A 20,964-nucleotide genomic window follows, 5' to 3' on the forward strand; every position below is an offset into this window, starting at 1 on the left:
GCTATGGTAGCTTAGTATATACATACACACATATATAGATACATACATAGATACATATATAGATACATAGATACATAGATAAATACATAGATACATACATAGATACATACATAGATACATAGATACATAGATAAATACATACATACATACATATATATATATATATATATATATATATATATATATATATATATATATATATATATATATATAACTCTAATTAGTAAAATCTCATCCACTGTAAGCTGGAGATGCTTTATGCAATAATTTATACTATGTGAAAAACCTCAAAAATTAACTTTACAAATCATATAAACAAAAATAGCTTATTTATTAATTGTTTTCAATTCAAATATACCTTGTATAAGTTTATGATCATTTCCTTGTAACTAGAATTGCTTCCTTGTTGCTCATAATTGAAAACGGTAGTTTAACTTCCTTATTATATATATATATATATATATATATATATATATATATATATATATATATATATATATATATATATATATATATATATATATCTGTGTGTCTGAATGCCAACATAATCTTTGTTGTTCAATTTTGTCTAATGTTACGCATGCGCAGTTAGGCGTTTACAGTTTTCAAAAAGCGTTTTTTAAAGGTTTTTCTAAGGTCCCGCAAAATTATAAATCAAATAATAAAAAAAATTTTATCAAAACGTTTATCAAACGTTTTTAAAACGTTTTACAAATATATTCGTCGTTCAACCGACCATTAAATGTTTACTAAACGTTTGCAAAACGTTCCTGTGCCCACTGGATGTGGTGCACGAAAAATATTCCCACGATCCTTCAAAATACCCGCAATACTGTATTAATCAAAACGTAAAATCTTATTAACTTAAACTGACCAAATATCATGGCCGATCACTTCAAGTGGAGGGTTTTGATAAAGAAAGTACTAAGATTTGATAAAGAAAGATAAACTCTCAAAAATGAAATTTGGCTTGCATTAAATACGGTTATCTTTTTTTGCCGATTTTGTTTGCAAATGGAATCCTTAAAAAAACCTTAAGTTGTAAGATAAGTTAGGACAACCAAGGTTTTTCCTCTTCCTTTGTTGTTATTTTCAATAGCAAAGTGGAAAAACCAGCAGCCGAGTTTTTGAAACAAAGTCCTGAATCAAATTCAAAGTTAAAAAAAAGTAAGAAAAAAAATGACCAGAAACAATTAACATAGTCCAACTTTAAAAAAATGGATTTTGAAACCACAAGTGTATCGTTTTTCTTGTTTTTCAAATAGTAATGAATTTGTTGTACAGGAAAATACTTCGATGTCTAATTTAGGAATCCCACATTTTTTATAAAAGAAAATGATTAAAAAGAATATAAATGAACTTTGGATAAACTTAAAATCATTTATTTAATCTAATTCTAATTATGCCGCGCACGGAATGCTGGATCTTTTCATTGAATTGATTATTTGTCGAGCATCATAAAGTTTTTTGACCAAATTCCGAATCGGAGCTTGCTCATCTGTTGCAAGAGTTTTCATTATCTATATAAAAAAAAGAATTTCAAACAAAATCGATATCTTCTGCAGATTGCTGGAAAATTTCAAAAAACAAAAAAAAAAATATACTTTGTGAATTTTATTCCAAGAATCAGGCACCGAATCGCTTTTTCCCTCGACAGCAGAGCGCTTTTCAGCTATGATAGCTAACGAATGCAAATGATCGATATAATTAGACAACCGCAAACTTCGTGTCTTTTCTAATACGTCACTAAATTGATTTCGGAAGTTAGAAATGTAATGACGTTTTTCAGTGTTCAAAGATTTATGAACACGCTCTGTATAATCTTGTAAATCTAAACAAATAGATGTTTGAATTACTAAAACGTTAAAGGTTCTGTTTTTACAAAACATATAAACAGCGACTTACGCTTCGCTGCAAAATTCCTCCAGTAAGCTGCTTCGTATTGCTCCTCGGAAGTCATGTTCTGACGCGCTAAATGCAAAACAAATAAAACAAACGACTTTTAAACAGTTAAATGTCAAAAAACAACATCGGTTCTTTGCTCAAAAATGTAGAGTTACTTACATCCTTCAAATAACAAGCTGTCTAAATATTTCAGTCCTTCCATTTGTGATCTCTTCTGACGCAAGTAACCTTCTTTTTGTAGTTCGATTGATTTAAACAGTTCATGAAAACCGTCTGTAATTGTGGCATACCTTGAAATCACGTTGCTCTTCTGTTCGCAAGAATCATGGGACTCTATATGCCATAACAAAGCAGAAAAAAATCAATTACAAAAAAAATCGCTTGGTGATTAAAATAAAGATAAAATTAATATATAACGTTCAAAACTAATTTACAGGAAAACATTTAGCTGACTTAACGTGTCATTTTTAACTTTTGAAGGAGAGGAGAGAAGAGGAGGAAGCATAGGATTATTAGTGAAAAATGCATAAAAATATGAGATAATTGTGCACAAAACTTAACAAATGTTAAGTATCCCATTCTCTATTTACTTTATTTGTTATAACAAGACTGTCTCTTCAAAACTTCGTAAAATTTTTTCGCAAATTAAGAAAAAAAACACCAAAATTAAAATTTCTGGTGAAAAAAACTTCTTGCTTCATTTGATTAGCAAATGTCTTTAGATTAATTGCAATAAAAAAGCCTTTAATTGTAAAAAAAAGTAAACTCAAGTTGGAAAAGGTAAAGCAAATCATTAAAATCTTTAAGGAAACCTTCGCTATGGTGTTCTTCTTGACTGAAAATGGCTGATCTTTGCATGGCTATTCCTTCTCTTTCATTTACCCAAGGTATAGCTTCTTCCATAGCTCGGGTTGTCTCTTCGTTACGAATGTTGACATACGGCAATGGATCATATGCTAGTTTGTAATAATAAAGTTCTTCTTTTGTAGGAACATGTGAGCGCTTTATAGGACCATTTATGTCAAGAGTATTTGAAGTTTCTTTAACAATGTTAGCTTGTGTTTTGTCTTTTTCATTTTCCATCTGCAAAAAACATGTTAAAAAAGTACGAATGTATGCCAAAAGTAACATACACACAAAGTAATCATTTCACAGAAGTAGAACACAGCTACAAAAGTTCATAAAATTTAAACCAAGCTAAAGAACATCAGAATGAAACTGAAGATTAAAAAATAGATTGAGCACCTTTTTCTCGTCTTGTTCCACAGTTTTGATTTTACCTTCTATTTGCTCTAATTTTGAATCAAGATCTTTTATATCTGGTTGTTTTTTTTCTGCAATATCGATTCCCAAGCGCTTGTAAACATTAATGTCCAAACAAATTTGCCCTGAGAAAAAAGCAAACTTTTTTTGTGATTGTTAAAGTTTGGTGTTATAAAATATTATGAAATTTGAATAAAAACCAACCGTCGTATTTGAAGTTACTGTTCAAAACAGTAATGTCAAAATTTAAGCCCATGCAGGCCTTTGATTCAGGATCAATATTTCCATGCACGCAAAACTGCTTGATAACAATCAAATCACCAATAAAGTTAGCAATCTGTTCGCCTAGCTTAATCAATCCTGTAAAATAGTAAAGAATTTAGATTTAGTGTGAGCGGGAAAAATGAAAGAAATTACAAACATAATTTTTAAGCTTTACTTGACTCAAACATATAACGTATTCAATCCAAAGTGCAAGAAAGACAGAACACCAGGTGGACACCACATGTACAATTGTCACACCATTGAAGTTTAAAACTGTTTTTGCAATAGTTTTGGGAATGAGAAATAAAAAGATTTTGAAAGAGGAGGTAAAAAAAAAAAAGATGTTTTTTCAAAGAAGATTTTTAAAATGAGCATAACTATAACAAAGATTGACACTTTGAGCATGAGTTCTAAAATTAGTAAGAGAATAATTTTGAATGACATATTATTATCTGTATTTGTAAATCTCAAAAGAGTATACTAAGAAATATTTTCTAGAATATTTACTAAGTAATATAATAAGTATCTTTATCATTTATATTTTAATTGAGAAAATTATAAATAGTTATTAATTGCATTAAAAACTGTTTTTAAGGTTTACATAGGTCTAAAGTATTAGAAGTTGAGGAGTCTACTGTTACACGAACCACATACACCCACAAAACGCTGAGGGCAACCCATAAACCTCTATATATCCAAAAAAAAAAAAAAATATCTAACAAAAACTCAACTCGAACTTTCCCTCTCACAAAAGCATGACTTTTCATAATTCAGTTTCTGCAATTATTTATAACAAAATTTGAAATTACCTTGGGTGACTGTACTCACAAAAGCAACAACTGCCTGAGCAGCCTGTACAATTTTTTCACCAAGTGAAATTACAGCATCAACACCATCCAAAAGTTTTTGACCAATTTCACTCAAGCCAAGCATAATCTGAAGCAAAAAATGTCTTAAAAGAATAGAACCCCCAAAAAAGCTACATGATTATTGAGTGTCAAATATCAGATTCAGTAAATGTAAGATTATCATAAAACAACATGTTTTTATTAACATAACTAACATAACTAACATAACTAACATAACTAACATAACTAACATAATAACATAACTAACATAATAACATAACTAACATAACTAACATAACTAACATAATAACATAACTAACATAATAACATAACTAACATAACTAACATAACTAACATAATAACATAACTAACATAACTAACATAACTAACATAATAACATAACTAACATAAATCAGATACAGTAAATACAAGATTATCATAAAACAAAATGTATTTGTTAGATAACATAATATTACTTATGAAAAATGAAAAAGACACAGAGGTACAAAAAAAAAAAAAAAAAATACTTTGATGCCAATCTGCTCAGCCCAAGCAGCAAATTTAACTGAGACTTTTTTAATTTCACAACCTGCTATACACAACAAATTTGGAGATTTCCATCGACATGGATTCCATGATGGGCATCCTACCCAATAGCCAAACACTTTCCAACAAGTTGGATTCCAATCCATAAATGGAACACAAACTAAAAAATTTAAAAGACATGTTAAATGATATTTCCCATATAGATCAATTGTCATCACGTAAAATCTAATGAAAATCATCATAATTATAGTAGGATTTCTGCAGTAGCAAAAACATGCAAAACATGTTATACTGGATAATAATTTTTTAGCTAACTAATAAAAAACTAAATATTTTTATTTAAATACAATTTAATTAGGTTTAACTAAATTAATTTTATATAAAATTATAAAATTATAAATTTTATGAATTCAGACAATCAGAAATGTTAAGCATTTTCCTATTGATTTTTAGATTTAAAAATTTCACCTTTTTTTATCCGTGTAGATATCTGAAGATCAGGCATGCATGTATAATATGCAGACACCATGCAGTAAAACAGTTACACTTTTGTAGTGCAACAGTGAAGAGATACCTGTTCCACAATCTTTTGCACAGTTAAATTTCAACTGTTGTTTTTTTTCTTTAAGTTCTTTTTTTCGCTTGCTCAATCGTTCTTTATAACTATCAATTTCTGGGGTTAAGATACAAAATCAAATTTAATTTATAATTCAAATCTTAATAACAAGTCATTAGGTTGAGGATAATAAGGTGTACACATAAACCTTACCTTTCTTCCATCCATCAACTGTTTCTCTAGCTTTCCATATTTTCAAAATAGTAACATTCATTTTAAGTTCTGCATTTTTAAAGGCTTCATCTGCTGCCTTTGATGCTTGCTTTAAAACAGCTACTGCTGCATCCTTAATTTGCTGAATATCAAATTGAAGACATCCTTTGAACTAAGAAAGAGTTTTAACATTTAAGTTTTCTCAACAAAAAATATTTGATGACATCATCACTTAAACTTTGTGTATGCTTTTAAGACAAAAAAACACAATTTTATACATGGTTCATAAAATTTCATCAAAGTTAATTGAGCATTTAGAAGATTGAAAAAGAAATGAACTTTAAACTTTCCAATAAGAAACAACTCATGTTTGATTATTTTAAAGCTGAAAAAGCTTATTGAAAGTTATTGCTAACAAACCAAAGTGCTGAGAAGAAATCTGGACACCAGAGAGTCTAAAATAAGGATCAGGTAACCAAAATAATGGAAAAGAACAATGTTAAGCATCTAAAAAATTTCACATATAATGTCCAGCCATAATTCAGTGCATTTTTGACTTTAAAGATTGAGATTTTAGTAAAAACAAAGAAATATCTTTTCCTCATTTTTATCTGGTAAAAAAAAAAAAAAAAAAAAAAAAAAAAAGGAAAAAAAACAAAGCAGGAGTTCATGCCCTTTTGAACTCTATGACATTTTAAAATTATTATAGGTTAACTAAAGTAGTTTTGTGATTTTGCTTATATTTATTTAATAAAGTTTCTAATAGAAAAATCTTTTAAATTTTGTAAAATTAGATTGCCTAAGGGAAAAAAAGATGTTTGAAGATCTTTGTTTCTGATACTTTATCATTTGAACAATAGAAGAAATAGATTTTTCACTAGAGCAAATAGTTATTATTATTTTTTATAAAAAGAAGATCTTCATATTACAACATACAGCAAAGCATTTTTTTTTTACTCAAGAATAACTTTTAATAAAGAAAACAAAAATAAAAAAACACAGAATTATGCTTTTTAACACCCTTAAATAACTTACAGAAAACTTAGAAAGAGAACTGAATTCTGCATGGACTTCAACTTGCGCTTTTAACACTCCCCATAAATCTCCAGTTACAGTCAATTTAAATTCTTTTTCTGAAAGCAAAATGTTTACATAGGTCTGAATACCAAGAATATGCATGTAGCCTTCAATTTCAATGTTAGTTTTACTATTTGAAGGGTCAATATCTATTAACAATTTTGGGCCTTCATTGCGATTTTCTGGAGACCGCACAATGGTTATCAAACCTAAAAAAAAACACAAAAAGGTGCTAAGAAAGACAAATATGAAAGCTACTAAGTTTAGGGGCACACACACTGAAAATAGATAAATTGATACCTTGAATAGACAAAATAATCTTTACTTACCATTAGCCCAGTCATTGATTGGGCCAAACTTAGCATCCAAATAAAAAGCACCTGATATCCAATCAATGCGAAATTCACATGATATTGAATAATTCAAAAATAACAATTCCCCTTTAAATCCATAACCAGGTGGAATTGAAATTGAAAAATCTTTAAGCTCTTTATCTAAAAAAAACACCAAAACACTTGAGTCTTTGAAAAAATGTTTTGTAAATAAACTGAAAGCAAAATCTATTAATTTGAAAGTTTATACTTAAAGAAGGTTTATAACTAAAAGATAAAATCAACAACAAGATAAAACTGACTAAAGGAAATAAGCAAAAAGAAAAAAAAAGAAAAAAAAAAAAAAAGAAATGCTACCTGATTTTCCAGCATTAACAGAAAATTGTAATTCATTATAAAAGCCACTTTCCATGACAATTTGTGGTAGTTTTACATCAATTTTTAAAAGACCAAGAATATTTCCGATAGTGAGATTATTTCCAGAACTGCGTGCGTAGAAATAAGATTGAGTTACATCACTAGGATCAAAGCCAAAGTAACCTTCAAACTTAAATGCTGTTTTTGAAGCAACAGGTTTTTGATCTTTTCCAATGGATATCTCACCAATCCAAATATTTGCTCCAATCTCTGACACATAATAAAAATAGTTACTGGTTAAGACTACATCCAATTTCTGACACATATAAAAATAGTTACATTTAATTCAAAGCAAAGTCTAAAAAAAATTCAAATTAGTTCCTAAAAAACAAAAACATCAGAAAGTTGTATACAAAATAAAAAATGTGATAAGTTGCAATACTAAATGAGATCGCAAACCATTTTAAGCCAAAACAGTTTGTTTTATTTTATCCCATTACTTTTAGATAAGAAGTATAAAAAACAGCAAAATTTAATAATAAAAATAATAAAAAAAAAATCATGATTAGCAACATTACAAATACTTGTTATAATACAAAAAAAAAAGGAAAAAAAAAAAAAGAGAGTACCAATTGATGGAAGCCCTGTTATAGTAATACCAAGTTTGAGCAATAGATTACCAACTGCCAAGTTTTCTAATCCAAGAGGGTTCACCCACATTCCTTCCATTGTGGCACCAATTTCAAGCTTCCCCGAAAAACTAACTCCAATTGAGGCTAAAGAAAAAAATATCAAATGTAAAAAAACCAAATAGAAAATGATAATAGTAAAATACAATAAAAATAGAAAATAACAAGAATTAACAAAAATAACATTCAAAAATAATGAAATCTCAAATTAAAAAAAAAAAAAGAAAATTCAATGAAAAATTTAAGTTTCTTTCATTTTTTAGTGAAAAAAAATTTAAAAAACAATTGGTAAGTTTTTTTTGTTTTTTGCAAGTATAAGTACAGTTTAAAATGAGAGAATTTTTCTTTTACCTTTAAGGGTTAAAGCTGGCTCTTTGATAACAAATGAGCATGATATCTCAATTTTGTTTTCATCAGCACCAAATTTTAGCAATAACTTTGCATTTTGTAGCTCAGTATTATTATTTAGCGTAATATTCATGTTGATTTCAGCTGAAATTTCTATATTTCCTGTTGCTAAAATTTTAAATCAACATTTAGAAAAAGTTGCTCATTATCAAAATTACATTTTACATGCTAATGGATTAACAAGAAAAGGTATCAACACACAAAGGTTCTTTTGTGATCCTACAATTTTTCAATAACTACAAAAGTATTGAAAAAAAACAAACTACTTACTAAATTCTCCACTTAAAACAATTTCAGCTCCCTTGCCAACTTTCTCAACCAAAAACTCACAGACAGCATCTTTCTTGCAGTCTTCTGGTAAACCAAAGGTAGCACGCATTTGGAGACCTAAGGATTTTTTTAATTAAGAAAAAATTAATACTGCAAAAACTACAAATTAGTTTTTTTAAAAACTTATTCATAAATACAATACATTATTCACTAAGTAAAATTTTATTTGGGCAAGGGGATTGTTAGTAATCAACAAAACATAGTAATCCCTAATAGGTGTATATTATTTTAAACATGAAGCATTTTACACATATTGAAAACAAGAAAGATGTTTAAAAAAAATCATTAAAAAAATAAAAAGATCTTCAAGATTGCACAGTTTTTAACCATTACAATTAAAATAACAATAAAGGCACTCATTAAACCAATCCTAAACTAACATACTATGTATCTAAACAATGCACATTTGAGTGATTTACTGTACTTTTTTTAGCAATCCCAAAAAAAAATACAGCAAATTAGAAATCTTTATTGTTTTTTATTAGTATTTCAACTTCTTTAAGTTATTAATGAGTGTTAACACATTTAATACACATTAATATTTCCTTGTGTGCCATAATTAAGAGCTGCATAAAAAATTTTTTCTAAGTAAATTGTGCATTTTATACTTTGCTAAATAACATTAAACCTCTTTTGATTGATATCTCTTCCAGTTCTTTTATATTTTTAAAATGCTTTCCCCCTTTCATTGCTTCATCCTCTTCATCATCATCTGGATTGACTCTTTCTTCTTCTTTCTCCTGCTCATCATCATCATCGTCATCATCATCATTATCATTATCACCATCAGATTCTTTGTTATTTTTAGTTTTGACCTTTTCTTCTTTAGGTTTTTTCTTGTTTTTTTTGTTCGATTCTTTTCCGTTTTCAATGATTGGATCATTACTTGCATTTTCACTTCTATTTTTATCACCCTCATTTGATTGTTTACTAAAGTAAAAAAAATCAAGTCATTTACAGGATTTTTTTTTACAACTTATTTCAAACAGATGGTTTAAAATCAAAAAAACGATAAACATAATCTTTTTTGTTACATATCATGTTCATTCTATTCTTAGTAAGATTTATTACAAATTTACTATGAATAGAAAGACTCTAATTATGGCAATCACCTGTCGTTTTCAATTTGAATCATCCCATAATTTGAGGTAAATTTCATTTGTTAGTTTGATTAAAATTTTAATGTATTTTAATGTAATTCAAAGCTTAAGTGTTTTATTTTATTAATTTGTTTTGCGAACTCAAATTTAATCAGTTAGTTCTTATCTTTAAATAAAGATTTTTTTTTTTTGAAATATTTATTATGATGGGTATCATAACAAATATTAAAAAAAACAATTTTTTGAAGTTCTAAACTTATACTTTTAGCTATGGGGAAGAAATGTGATACTGTTCCAACGAAAATGAGTGAAATAATATCTTCTACAGAAAAAAAATATATTCTTAGCAAAAAATTGCAAAATTATAACGGTTTTTCACCAAAAAATAAAGCAATTGAAAAAAAAAACATTTTAGAGGAATTTGGTCTAAAGCGACCATCTTCTAAATGTAAAACATCACCAAGAGCTGACTGCATAATTAAAAACATCTACCTGGAGAACAGGAGGCTTAAAGAAGAAGAGTTAATTTGTTATTGTTCAGCCAAGAAACCAAAACTAACTTCTTCCATGAAGAAAAAAAGATTAAAATAGATTCAAAATTACTGTTGTTTATCTTTTGAGGATTATAAAAAGTAGTTTTTGAAAATAATTTTTTCTACAATTTTATAACATATTTAAAAAGATATCCCTATTACATGGAATCAACATTTCAAATAAAATGTGGATAAAACAACCTCTTTTTGTATTAGATCAAACAAAAAAATTTTATCCTGACTGCATTACAGAAACAGTCAAGCACCCGCAGTAACAATTTGGTCTATCATTCTATCAAGAGACAGAACATCTTTCTATAGGTTGGAATGATGAACCAGTATAAAGAAATCCTGGAGAATCAGTTGCTCCCCCATATGCCAGATAGGTCAATGAATCTTATATTCATACAAGATTCTTGAATTAGAAAAAAATGATGTATTGCCATGGCCAGGCAACTTAACCGATTTCAACATAAGCATTTGGGAACCAGTAAAGCAATAAATTGGAAAAGAAGTTGACTAAAAAACAAAATCTTATGAAAAAAAATATCAGGATCTGGCACAATGGTCTAAAGTTATTAATAATGATGATGATGATGATGATGATGATGATGATGATGATGATGATGATGATGATGATGATGATGATGATGATGATGATGATGATGATGATGATGATGATGATGATGAATGAATGAACAGAAGCTATAAAAAAATCAGTCTCATTAAATTGAAATTTGAAGTTACTTTTTTTGATTATTGTCATTTTTTTCTCCATTCGTTTTTACAAGTTTGTTTCTTTCCTTCTTTTTTTTGTCAACTTCTTGTTTTTCAGCTTTTGATTTATCAGCTTGTTTATCAGTTTCTTTATCAGCTTCAGATTTACACTCAGTCAATTCAGAGTTCTTAGGATTTGTGCAATGGTTTTTAAATGCTGTGCTGACCAAAACAACTAAGAAAAATCAAATATACATTTAAACATAATACCAATAATAATAGTAACAATAATAACAATAATAGCAGCTATAGTGGAAGCAAAAAAACATTCTGTAGACCTTTTAACTTTTTGTAGATACAATTAAATTTGTAATAACTATTAAAGAAAATCCAAACAACAATAAAAAAGTTACCAAACGTAGCCTTGTTAAACCACGCGGCAGAGATATTTTTTCCAATAATTTTACTAATTGCTTCATCTAAGCGAATATTTCTTATTACAACTCCTAAAGCAAATCCTTTTTCAGACACTTTATCTGATGATGATTCAGGTTCTTTATCTGATGCTTTAGAGTCCTTTGATTTAATTTTCTCTGGAGTCCAAATATAACATGCAAGTGTCACATCTGATACACCATCAATCATAGGTTCACCAGTCATACTAAATTTAATTAATCAAACATAACTGTTTTATAGGCAAAGTTTTCATTTTAAACAAAAACAGAAAAAAAAAAAAAGAAAGTAAGAAATTAGTATTGGATACTTATTTAATGCAAATAAATAATATAAATTTATTTACAAAATAGCAAATAAAAGATTGCAACATTTAATTCCATTATTATTTGCTTAAGTGTAAGTAAATTTTCCTAAATCTTTTGTATTTGATAACAACAAAGAGTAACAAATCTGACTAAGACAAGAAACAACATATTGCATAAAGATTTTGAACAGAGTAACAAATTTATACATGCGTCAGTTTAATTTTCCCTTGAAGAAAGTTTATATCACATGCATTGAAAAGCTATCATCTATAATTTAAAATGAACAAAGTTTTTATTATCCTATGTTTCTTGGTTACAATTTCATAAATCAATTGCTTGCTTACGTTTTGAAAATTTTAGATTCTAAAAACTGTAAATTTGAACCTACGTGAGCTTTCCACTGCCAGGCTTTCCTACTTGAGTTTCAGCTTCAAGATTAAAATCTTTCACACCAAAATTTAGGTATTGTTTGAAAGGAGCAATCGGAACGTTGCTAAATGGATCGAAACCAAATGCCTTTGCAGTGGATTCAACATCAATAGCTGGAATTTCTATTGTTGCTTTTAAAGTTTTTTCTGCATCAACTGATAAAGTTACAGAAACTGTTATGTTAGGACCAATCTAAAATATATTTTAGTAAGATTTAAAAGATAAAATAAGAATGGAATCTATAGTGCAAAAAATAGAAAAATTTCTAAAAATAACTTTTATTGGTGCTTTTCCTTCAAAAGTCCATGGTTTATCTTCTCCACCTTTGCTTAATGTAAACTCAGGATTTGAAATCTTCACTGGCCCAAATATGCTAATATCTCTTGGAAACTCAACAACAATTTTTTTTTCTCCAGCTAAAATTTGTATAAAAACTTCTTTTAAAATAAAATGAAACAAACTTGAACATATTTTAAACAACTTTAAATACTTAAATCTCAAATTTCTAAGGAAAAAAAAAATTAAGTTAAACACATACATATGTTGTATAGTAATTCCTTTATGCGAAAAGCTGAGTGGTATGATCCAAACAAAGCTTGTGGCAATTTGGCATCTCCTTTAGCAACACATTTCATCATGGCAGGAAGATCACCTTGCATTGATGGTGGCATTTCGTATTTAAGTCCTTCACTGGTGAGCCTCATTAGAACCGAAACAACTTCAGCATTATTTTGGACAGATGAATCACAATTAGCATTTATCTGTATTAGCAAGCTGATACCTGAAAAATCATTTATGACCATTTAAATTCTTTTAAATTTTTTAATTTAAATTCTTTATTTGAACAGATTCAAACAAATCTACAAAATTTGTGTATTCTGTACATTTATAAATTACTTAAAAAACAACTCCCAGTTATTTTTTTGAAAAACAATAAATAAAATTAAAATTAAGATTTTAAAAGAAATTATAGAAAGTAATTAGCATTAAAATTAAGATTTTAAAAGAAATTATAGAAAGTGATTAGTTGATAAAAGCATTTTGCTTTCATCAACTAATCAACTAAATTTCATTCAATTACTTTTGTTTACAAATATGTTTGTTTTAATTTTAGATACTCTATGGGAAAAAAAGAAAAAATCTAAGTTATCAATAAATTTGCTTAGTAGTGACTGAATTTTAATACTTTTATGAGTATATATGTTGAATACAATTTGTATTTATAGTGAAAATGATAAAATAGTGTGTAACAGTAGCTAAAGTCAAAATATCAATAAATGCTATTAAAGCAATTGACATGACACTGATGTAAAACTAATTGGTCATCAATCACCAGTTCTAGTTAAACTTGTGTAAGCTGTTTACTCTTCTTTATTGTCTCTTATTGCTTAAGACAAACAAAATGAAACTTTTACAAAGCTGTTCCGACACTATTGATGATGTGTTACAATTTTGGTTTATTGCTCTGATTGCTAAACTAAAAGAAATTTATAACTGTTACATTAAAGTTTGTGAAAAACAATTCTTGCACAACTTAAAGACAGATTTATAAAAATTTAACAAGATAAATTTCCTATTTTGTTCAATTTTCTATTCTAAGACCAAAGAGAAAAAAAGGAAATGGCAAGCATAGAAGATGAGTGCATCAACATTTCCGAAAAAGGTTTTTCAAAAAAAGACAACTAAAGTGAAAAAATGTATTAAGGCTGCTAATTAGCAAGTATCACCAGCAAAAGATTAGAAAGTTCATTATATTAGTAAAAAAAAAACCTACTCAAACTCTAACTAAATAAAACAAGTTAGCAGTAATATCAAATACTGTTATTTTTAACTCTTCATTTATTGATAGCCTTGATCACACAAAAACTACACCAACATACAATATGCACATTGTCATGCCAGTCCTCTAAGTTGTTAGTATTGGCATCAAAGATATAACACTATTTTTAAGCTCAATATACAAAGTACATAAAACAATCAGAAAACCTGAACATTCACCCAAAACGTTGAACACCTCCTGAACATTCAAGAAACTTTTGTACCAAACTTTTGCATCCCTAGTTGCACACTTTGACAGTAAAATTCTACCAGACAAAAAACTGACAGGATGCAAATTATTATACCATTATATATATTTTATTATATTGATGGTGGAATATATGGACCAAAATCATTTAAAGGTCTAATTTGTTGTTGTTTAAATGTTGAAAAATGTTCTTGAAATGATTTTGACTGCACTATTTGACCAGTTTTTCTAGTCTTTAAGACAACAAATTGAAAAATTCAGTCAACTCAAATAACAGTGAAAACATTTTGATACTACCCAACAAATGATCTTTGTCTATACTGGGGTCTTAATGTGCTAATCTGGCTTGGTCTCTATTAGTTGGAAAGATGCCATGTTATTTAAGTGCATGGATAAAGTTTTTTTCTTAATTGCACAATAATTACATAATATTTTTAAATCATTGTATATATTTTTTTTAAATTCATACTTTTGACTTAAAGTGGACAATTAAATTTATTGAACTTTACTATAAGCTTAATACAATTATTCTTTTTCACAAATATATTGTGTATATTTGTGTAAATAATAAATGAACTAACTAACAATTATTACTTTATATACAAATAATTAATATGTATAATATGTCAATAGCTTATTCATAATTATTGAATATGCATTCATGTAAATAGCAAACAGTTATGTATATCATATATCTTAGTTATGTAATCAAATAAATGACACTTGAAAATGATACTAATACATTAGCAAAAAACAACAACAAAAAAACAAAAACACATAATAAAAATAAATGATAAGAAAAAGGATAAACAAAAGAGAACAAAAGAAGAAAATACCATTCTGAATTTTATTATCTTGTACAACTCTTGAAAATAATGCTTTGTAATGTGGATTGTCAATAAGCTCAACTTTATTGTCTGATGCAGAAAACACCCAGGGTTTAGTAAGAGCTTTTGTAAATTCAGAATCTTCATATTTATATTCGAAAAAATTACTCAGCTGCGCTCTGAAATGTTTTATACAAAAATTGTTAACAAGAAAAATTGAGAACTTTTAGGAAAATTTACTTTATGCAAAAAAAAACATTTCTTAATTAGTCTTCTCCATTCATAGATGAGCTTCCTTATTTTAATGCAAGTTGATTCAACTGGTCAATTGTCAATATTTATTATCAGCTCTCAGAATTCATAAAGCAAATTTGTATTTTAGAAAGCAAAAATGAAATTAAAACTAATTATTCAAACTCTATAAATCAGACCCATGATTATTTCTATTAAACTCGAAAGTAAATAAAATAGGTGCTGGTAATAAATTTTGATATATAAAAAAACATAAAAATTGTGTTAATTGTGACATGACTTTCATTTAAGTAAAATCAACCAGAGTTAAGTCATAAAGTTATAAAGAAGCTATAAAGAAGTTATAAGGAAGTCTATAAAGAAGCTCTCAGGTTAATTTCAACTCTCAGATTAATTAAAAAAAAAACATTTCTCTTTCAGAAATCAAAATAATAAAAAAAATGTAACTTGGCTAGAAACTCATTAGTAAAACAAGAACTTACTGTATTTTAATAGAAGCTGGATATTCAACAAGAAAAGAAGATTCAACTGGCATACTATTTAGCTTGTTGATCACAAAAAAAAATTCAGCAGAGCTTCTAGAAGCTTCAGAACTAGCCTTAGTTTTAAACTTTGCCATAATTTGAAAATCTCCACTTTTTTTAAAGATGCCTAAAATATATCGTTATATAAGAAGCAAAAAAATGAATATAATCAATATGTAAACACAAATCAACTTCAAATAATCTCATCAACAAGTACTAGTAAAATATATAAATAACAATTAAAAATTATTTCTTTAAATTTGATGGATACTTGCATTCTTGTAAATCACTAAAAGAAGTTAGTTAACTTTTAATCAAAATGTATATAGTAAATTAGATAATGATAACTAAACTGTTTACAGGTGACCACCAGGTTTGATTTTTTCTCACAGAATTTTTTTTTGTGATTGAAAAAATATATGCTAGTTATACCCATGCTCTAGTCCAAAGCTAAAAAAACATCTATGGATGTAATTTATAAAACAACAACTTTAACTGATATAAATGGCAGAGCAGGAGAATATGTGGCTAGAAAAAGGGACTCCTAACTTTTTTGTAATACCATTATTATTTGTTTAAATATAAATAAAACAAGCAAACATTTGAAATACAAATGAAAATAACAAACGAACCATTTCATATTCATTTATTCAAAAATTAATTATAAAGAATGTACCCCACCTCCATTTTTTTAGAGTAGTTTCAAAAAATCTTTTTTTGTCTAAAGCTTATTTAAAGTACCTTTAAAAAAATACCCTGCATGCTTTATTACTAGCTATGCATCTCTTTTATATATATTTAACATGTAGCAGCAAATTTTGGTTGGAATTCTTTTCCCAATGGTATCTGGCTTTTGTTTTAGATTAGTTAAAGAACTTCTAGATCTAAAACCAACCATATTCAATTGAATTCAATTCTGGTAATTACGCTAATAAGGGTTTATTCATTTTCTACCATTTTCTTTGATTGTGCTAACTGTGTAAGAAGGAGCTATATAATGTTTTAGCTATCACCAGTTGTTTTGATCAATCAGAACTTTTCAGTGACGAATCCAATTTTGAGGTGATAAATCGCAAGTCAAGATTAATCATCAAGAGGCTAGCTGGTGAAAAGTTCAAAGAGCATTTTTGTATACCAAGGATACAATGTGGAAGAGGCTCAGTCAGAATATGGGGATGCTTCTCCCATAAAGGACAGGGTCATACAATATTTATAACAGCAGAATTAACCATTGCAACTACAAAGAGACCCTCAAAACTATTACCAACAGCCAGAGCTTTTTACGGAAGATGACAACAATGGGTTTTTCAGTACAATGGCGCAACAGCTCACACTGTGATCTTGGTTAAAGAGTGGTTTGATCGGAAAAACATAACGGTCATGCCTTGGCCAGCTTGTTCTCCATATCTCAATCCCATCGAGAACATTTGGGCTTGGATAGACCAGAGATTGGTCAAAGAGAGCATAACTAGTGTTGCGTAATTACAGCAGGCCTTGGAAAGAATTTCCAAGAGAACTATGCATCAGACAAGTTGAATCTATGCCTAAATGTGTTCATACATGTGTGAAAGTTTGTGGTGCGCCTACAAAATACTAAAATTCACCCTGACTCTATATTTTTGCTCTGCTTTTTTTTTCTTTTGTTTTTTAACAGTTGTGTATATTTCTCATAAAAATCTTAAACTTTTTTTTTTTGAAAAAATTTTTTTTCTTATTTTGTTTATAATACCACTGTTGATAAAATTTTAAAAAAATATAAGTTATTAACTTTTTTGTTTGCTATAAATGCATTAAAATGCATTTGTAGCAAACAAAATTAATCTTTTTTTTCTGCTGACTTTAATTTGATAGTTAATTCAAGGTGATTTGGAATTGCTGATTTAAAAAAATGACATCTATTAATACCTATCATATTAAGTTTTAAATTTGAAGGTGGGTCTGTTTTGAACATAAATTCATAATGAATCAGTTTTAAATGAATCAGTTTTAAGCAATAAATGCAAAAAAACATTAAAAAAATCAAATTAAAAGCCAACTGACTCTATATTTATGCAACTCACTGTAGTTTAACATGAAAAATTTTCATATATGCTAATGTTATCCTGTTCAATTTTAATTTGTATTTAAATGTATTTAAATTACTTGAAGCTACACATTCTTCATTTGCTGGGATCGAGGAATATACTGCATTCACTAAGTTTTGAATTCACAAAACATTCCCACACATGTTAATAATAGTTACAATTGCATAAGATTTCAAGCAAAGCCAACCATTTTGTTTGTGATTTGGCAAAGGAGAAGTATATTAGCACTTTTGGATATTTCTGATTATCTTAGATTCTTATACATATTTAAAAGTTAATCTAAAGAAAAATCTATTTTCATAAATTTTTCTTTGGAAACTAACAATAAAAAATTTGTTTTTCAACCAATTTTATGTATTTTTAAATGTATCTCTATCAATAATTATGTAAATATAGTAAGTTAATGGAATGATTTTAAAATTCTTCATGAAAAAAAGGAAAAAAAGTTTTTTATAATGTATTTGGGAAACTTATGTTGTCCAATTAACAATGCATTTTATTTGATAAAAGTTTTTATCTATGCTTAAATTTTGTAAAGGTTTGCTAACCTTTAATCAAATATCATGATTATTTACACTATTTTCTATTTTCTATTTTATGTTCTCTATTTCTTTTATGCAACTTGCTTAGCAATCTAGGGTATTTTGATATCATAAGTTAAAAGAAAAAAATACATATACTTCTGTGGAATCTTAAAACTGTATTATCATACTATTATTGATTAACATTATACACAACTATTATTATAAATAATTATCACAACTATTATAATAAATAATTATCAAATAATATTATAATACATAACAAAAAGTGAAAGCTTTATAAAAATATAATAAAATATGCTATAATAAAAAAAATGCAAGCTTTAAATTTAAAAAAAAAAAAAAAAAAAAAAAAAAAACAACAACTTAGTTGTTGTTATTCAACAAAAGATATTTTAGTGTTTCTAAAAAATTGCGTTCATTTATATTTGTAATGGTTATTTGCACTATTCTCTATTTCTTTTATGCAATTCACTTAGCATTTTGTATAAAAATGTAGGATTTTAATTGCAAAAATTGGAACTCTTTTGTTAAAAATGAGACCTATTTCAAAAAATCTCATATAATTTATTATTTATTATGTATCCAGATATAAAGTTTGAAATTATCAAACAATTTTCTTTGTACAACATAACTAGATAATCATAAAGTAAAACTTAATGTGGGGAAAACTCAAATTTAGTGGTATGGTACACAGTGAACATCGACCAAAAAAATTAATCTTTTTTTTTCTGCTGACTTTAATTTGATAGTTAATTCAAGGTTATTTGGAATTGCTGATTTAAAAAAATGACATCTATTAATACCTATCATATTAAGTTTTAAATTTGAAGGTGGGTCTGTTTTGAACATAGTTTCATAAATCTACAATAGAAAGAGTAAAGGTCTTTACATAATTTTTATCTAATACAATAATTAATATGTTAGAATGCATTTGTTGAAATTGTTAAAAATTTCAACTAAAACTGAATTAAAAATGAATTGAATTAATCTTAATTAAAAATTGAATTAAAAAAATGAATTTCAACTAAAAAATCTGAAAGTAATCATAAGTGCATGTAACATGGTTTACCTTTCACTTGATCAATAAGAGGTATATACAAAATAATGTTTCCTGTATTATAGGCTTGCTGAGCAAAGTACAAGCATTGAAAACAGAATTTTGGCAAATATCAGATTGAAGGGTGAATATGGGAGAAAAGATTGTTATAAACCAAATGCAGATAAGCAAAAAAAAATTTATTTCCTCTCTTTACTTCAAATAATTTATTTTTATTGTTTTATTTTGTTCTACATCTCAATTTCAGACTTGTTTATCTTTTTGTTTGGAGTTGTATGATTCAACAAACATATTATTTTGACTTCAGGCAGTTTTCTTACACTATACATAAAATAAGGGTTTGCTATGGAATAAAAACTAGATGTGATAGTTAAAAACAGAAGCCAAAGTAACAAACGGTTGCTATATACAACTCCCAAACCTTAGTCAGCAAAAAGTTTGTGATCCAGTATAATTGATTTATATTAAGTGATACTAACAAAATAGTGAGAACAGTAAAAGCATCAACAGTAACTAAAATTCATAAAAATTTATAACTTAGATTGCTATGAAAAATGTTTTTGTGTTTGTTACTATAATAACTACTAAAAAATCATAATGAAGTCATGCAAATTAAAAAAGGAATAGATTATTGATATTGAAATACCAGACCTTTAATGGTAGGTGAATTCATTGTTAAGCTTTTAAAATAGTCCATTGTAAAATTAATTTCATTTGTTGATGCAACTTTATCTAGTTGAACATCCCAATAGCTTGCAAAAGTTGATAAAGGAATTGAGTTAACTTGCATTTCAATCTCAATATCTTCTGAACCTAAAAATCACAAAACATAAACCACATGCTAAGATTTTTATTTATTAATAACTGAAATCAATATAAAAATAATCTACCTTTTTGGGTAGATATGGTTGTTTTTAATGAGTAGAATTCTCCAGTTAAAGAAAAACTCATTGGTTTTAATGATGCTATTGATGTCTTAGAACCAGTCATCTCACGCTTGTTCATCACCAAGCTTTTAAGAGCTACATTTTGAAGCTTTATCATTGAGGGAACATGATAATAAATCTCTCCATTGCTTGTTGCTGTAAACTTTATTGAACCATCAGAATTTATTTCCATTGATTCAAATATAAGCTTTTTTGTTTGAATGAAATCTTTTAATAAAATTAAAACAAATATAAATAAGGTTATAACAAATACATAATAAGGATTGTATATAGTAAAGAAAAATATAATAAGGTTATAACACACTCTTACGCATCATTTATTCAAGAAAAAAAAGTTTGATTTTATCTCATTAAACTTTTATCAAAAATTAAAT

General features: G+C 27.1%; 1 protein-coding gene across 3 annotated transcripts in view; it reads right to left on the reverse strand.

Annotated features, from left to right (window-relative positions):
* The window catches only part of LOC145188501 (uncharacterized), a 30,898-nt gene that overhangs the window by 5,605 nt on the left and 4,329 nt on the right, over positions 1-20,964 (reverse strand). The window contains exons 3-29 of one of the 3 annotated variants that reach the window (XR_016452474.1): positions 20,534-20,797; positions 20,295-20,456; positions 15,916-16,084; positions 15,191-15,360; positions 12,867-13,109; positions 12,605-12,744; positions 12,288-12,520; positions 11,552-11,799; positions 11,169-11,373; positions 9,417-9,718; positions 8,729-8,845; positions 8,402-8,566; positions 7,991-8,137; positions 7,362-7,631; positions 7,002-7,166; positions 6,631-6,881; positions 5,596-5,767; positions 5,295-5,499; positions 4,808-4,986; positions 4,242-4,368; positions 3,373-3,528; positions 3,151-3,293; positions 2,718-2,988; positions 2,065-2,238; positions 1,906-1,971; positions 1,605-1,831; positions 1,361-1,520 (exon numbers count right to left, since the gene is read on the reverse strand). Coding sequence is in view for 2 of the 3 variants with exons in the window: in XM_090087322.1 (XP_089943448.1) it covers positions 1,401-1,520; positions 1,605-1,831; positions 1,906-1,971; positions 2,065-2,238; positions 2,718-2,988; positions 3,151-3,293; positions 3,373-3,528; positions 4,242-4,368; positions 4,808-4,986; positions 5,401-5,499; positions 5,596-5,767; positions 6,631-6,881; positions 7,002-7,166; positions 7,362-7,631; positions 7,991-8,137; positions 8,402-8,566; positions 8,729-8,845; positions 9,417-9,718; positions 11,169-11,373; positions 11,552-11,799; positions 12,288-12,520; positions 12,605-12,744; positions 12,867-13,109; positions 15,191-15,360; positions 15,916-16,084; positions 20,295-20,456; positions 20,534-20,797 (4,985 nt within the window). In the remaining variant the exon portion in view is untranslated. Of the gene's footprint in view, positions 1-1,360; positions 1,521-1,604; positions 1,832-1,905; positions 1,972-2,064; positions 2,239-2,717; positions 2,989-3,150; positions 3,294-3,372; positions 3,529-4,241; positions 4,369-4,807; positions 4,987-5,294; positions 5,500-5,595; positions 5,768-6,630; positions 6,882-7,001; positions 7,167-7,361; positions 7,632-7,990; positions 8,138-8,401; positions 8,567-8,728; positions 8,846-9,416; positions 9,719-11,168; positions 11,374-11,551; positions 11,800-12,287; positions 12,521-12,604; positions 12,745-12,866; positions 13,110-15,190; positions 15,361-15,915; positions 16,085-20,294; positions 20,457-20,533; positions 20,798-20,964 lie in introns of those variants that run through there. The other 2 variants (XM_090087322.1, XM_090087324.1) reach the window with 2 other exon arrangements.

Source organism: Hydra viridissima, unplaced genomic scaffold, assembly GCF_058129835.1.
Source record: "Hydra viridissima isolate aposymbiotic clone 2 unplaced genomic scaffold, HvirCarnegie_v1 scaffold_5, whole genome shotgun sequence".
NCBI classification, from domain to species: domain Eukaryota; kingdom Metazoa; phylum Cnidaria; class Hydrozoa; order Anthoathecata; family Hydridae; genus Hydra; species Hydra viridissima.